The following is a 2,933-nucleotide window of genomic DNA, read 5'->3' as shown; positions in this document are numbered from 1 at the left end:
GATCTTTAGTAATTAACAGTTTCACTATGATCATCGTCTAACCTGCTCAGTTGGATACAACATGCAAAATATCTCCCTCTAATCTGATATTGAATTCAATTGATTGATCCTTCATCCGAATATTTAGCACTTGGATTATATCGATAACGGAAACTTTACTTTTATATAAAAATGCTATTTTAACTAGCTAATAAGATTTTCTCGAATAACATACACCATGCATGTGGTCACAGTATTGCTCGAACTATCTATCTGCCGTTGTCTGGATGTAGTTGTCTATCGCTACGCTTTCGTCCCTATCATAGTCTCGTAGTATTAGACATCAGTTGGCATGGTTGCCAGATGCGGGGTAACGTCTCCAACATTCCCCTCCCCGTAAGGATGAGTGATGACCTCAGCGTTACAGCCATTCGCGACATCTAGTACCGCCAATTTGGAGACCGGTCTTCGGAACAACCCTCTTGAAGTTTGAACTACAGCTTGTCGAATTCTGCCATCTCTTCCTTTCGTCACATCCAGAACCCGTCCACGCGTCCACCCGTTACGTTTCTTATCTTCGATGATGACCACTATGTCGCCGGAATTGACAGGTTTAGCTTCGCTAAACCATTTGGTTCGCCTCGTTAGAGTTGGTAGATACTCCCGTATCCAACGCTTCCAAAAATGATCCAACTTTTCTTGTATTTGCGCCCAGCTGTTACGGAGCACTTGGTCTGGGAATCCCAAATCTACAGAAGGTTGCTTAACACCACTCGAACTGCCCAAGAGAAAATGATTTGGGGTTAGCGCCTCCTGTTCCGGAGAATCAAGCGGCAAGTAAGTGAGCGGTCTTGAATTAACAATTGATTCAGCTTCCAAAAGGTGGGTCAATAATGCTTCATCGTCGAATTTTCTATCCTGTGGTATACTCATCAGTGCTGTCTTGACTGAGCGTACCAGACGCTCCCATGAGCCTCCCATATGGGGAGCGGATGGAGGTATGAAAACCATTTCGTCTCCGTGTTCGTGAATGTTGCTGCAGCTACTTTATCGATGCGTTTGATTTGCTCTTGTAGAATACTATCTGCTCCGACAAAATTTCGCCCATTATCGGAGTATATCTCCAACGGCGCTCCTCTTCTGCATATGAATCTGCGGATGCAAGCGATACAGGACTGAGTAGACAAATCATAAGCGACTTCTACATGTACAGCACGGATTGTTAAGCATGTAATGAGGCAGACCCATCTTTTCGCATTGGACCTGCCTACCTTGACGAGAATTGGTCCGAAGTAGTCGATGCCGATATAACTGAACGGACGCACTCCGGGAGACAAACGAGCTTCAGGTAGTGGACCCATTCTTGGTACAACCGGTTGCGATTTGTATACCTTGCACCATTGACACAATCTTGTCACCGTTCTTACGATAACTCGAATCCGGGGAATGTAATATTTTTGACGAAGTTCATTTACGATCGTCTCGGAATTTCCGTGAAGGAACTTCTTGTGGTAGTAGTCCACGATCAAGTAAGTTACATGATGCTTCCGGGGAAGTATGACAGGATATTTGAGGTCAAATGCATCCACATGTGCTGACCCAGTACGGCTGTCTATCCGCAGAACTCCGGTTTCATCTATCATCGGTGTAAGCTTGTAGATAGAACTTGACTTATCGAGTGCGCTACGCTGATCCTCCGCCCGATTTAAGTTTCTAGTTATGATACTCATTTCATCTGGATAGACGGCCCACTGTACCATTTTCAGAATCTGGATTTCGGCTGCTCTCAAATCTTCGTAGGTCGGTTCCTTCCCCATTATAGTACTTGCTTTATTGGCTTTATGAACGGTGAAAAGATGGAAAACAAATGCTACTGTTCGTAGCAGCCTGTTCCAATTGGAAAAGCGTTTAAAATCGACCATCGGCGTAATCACTTCGTGGAACAAGTGGCATGGACGTAATTCCTCTTCGGTGGAAACTGTTGACGCAACTGCTTTAGGCCACAGTTCCTCCGCCCTGCTCAAGAACTCCGGTCCTTGGACCCAACGACTACCAGCGTCGAAGCTTGGCCCTTTGCCCCATTTGGTGGCCTCGTCTGCGATGTTTAATCTGCTTGGGACCCACCGCCATTCGTTTTCCTTCGTCAACGTCAGCACTTCTCCTACGCGACAAGCCACAAATTGTTTATAGCGGCGATGTTCCGAACGAAGCCAGGCCAATACTGTGTTGGAATCAGACCAGCAGAAGCGCTGTTGAATTGGAATCGTGTGATTCTCTACCACAAACGTTAACAAGCGAGCTCCTAAGACGGCGGCCATCAATTCCAAGCGCGGTATAGACACATACTTTAAAGGAGCGACCTTGGTTTTAGCGGTCACGAGCGAGCATTGTGGGTTACCTTCCATATCGATAATCCTGAAGTACACGACTGCAGCATACGCCGCTTCGCTGGCATCAACAAACAAGTGCGCTTGCAGAGTTTGGTAACGTTCGGTGGTAGCATTTGCGAAGTAACATCGAGGTATCTCAATTCTCCTTACAACGTCCAGTAACTCGATCCATTTTCGCCAACTTTGTTCGATTCGCTGACCCACATACTCGTCCCATTTTATACCGCTTCGCCATACCTCCTGCATAATTATTTTCCCATGCACCAGAAAAGACGCAAGGAGCCCTAGTGGATCGAAGAGGCTCATTACGGTCTTGAGTATTTGTCTTTAAGTCGGTCCACTTGTCGAACGAATGAGTGCATCTATTTCAACCCGGAACGTCGTAGAAAACCGCAGCATATCTGTCTCCGTCTGCCAGAGCATTCCCAGCACTCTATCCGAATCATCACCGCCTGCAGCTGTCAAGTCTTTTGTCGAAGCCTTCGAACGTTCACCCAAATGCTCCAAAACTTTCCTCTCATTGCATAACCAATTACGAATTTCAAATCCACCGTTGCTGTGTAT

The 2,933-nt window shown here is 46.1% G+C and overlaps 1 protein-coding gene across 1 annotated transcript; it reads right to left on the bottom strand.

Moving 5' to 3' along the window:
• Window positions 1–315: 315 nt before the first annotated feature.
• LOC134221571 (uncharacterized) lies at window positions 316–2,615 on the bottom strand. Its single transcript, XM_062700761.1, has 3 exons — window positions 1,251–2,615; window positions 1,026–1,180; window positions 316–757 (listed from the first exon to the last, which is right to left on the bottom strand). The coding sequence occupies exons 1-3, from the start codon at window positions 2,613–2,615 to the stop codon at window positions 316–318; spliced, it is 1,962 nt and encodes a 653-aa protein (XP_062556745.1).
• Between the last annotated feature and the right edge of the window lie 318 nt (window positions 2,616–2,933).

Source organism: Armigeres subalbatus, chromosome 3 (genome assembly GCF_024139115.2).
Source record: "Armigeres subalbatus isolate Guangzhou_Male chromosome 3, GZ_Asu_2, whole genome shotgun sequence".
Lineage (NCBI taxonomy): Eukaryota > Metazoa > Arthropoda > Insecta > Diptera > Culicidae > Armigeres > Armigeres subalbatus.
The sequence above is the reverse complement of the archived record's forward strand: the minus strand, read 5'-3'. Positions and strand labels throughout refer to the sequence as shown.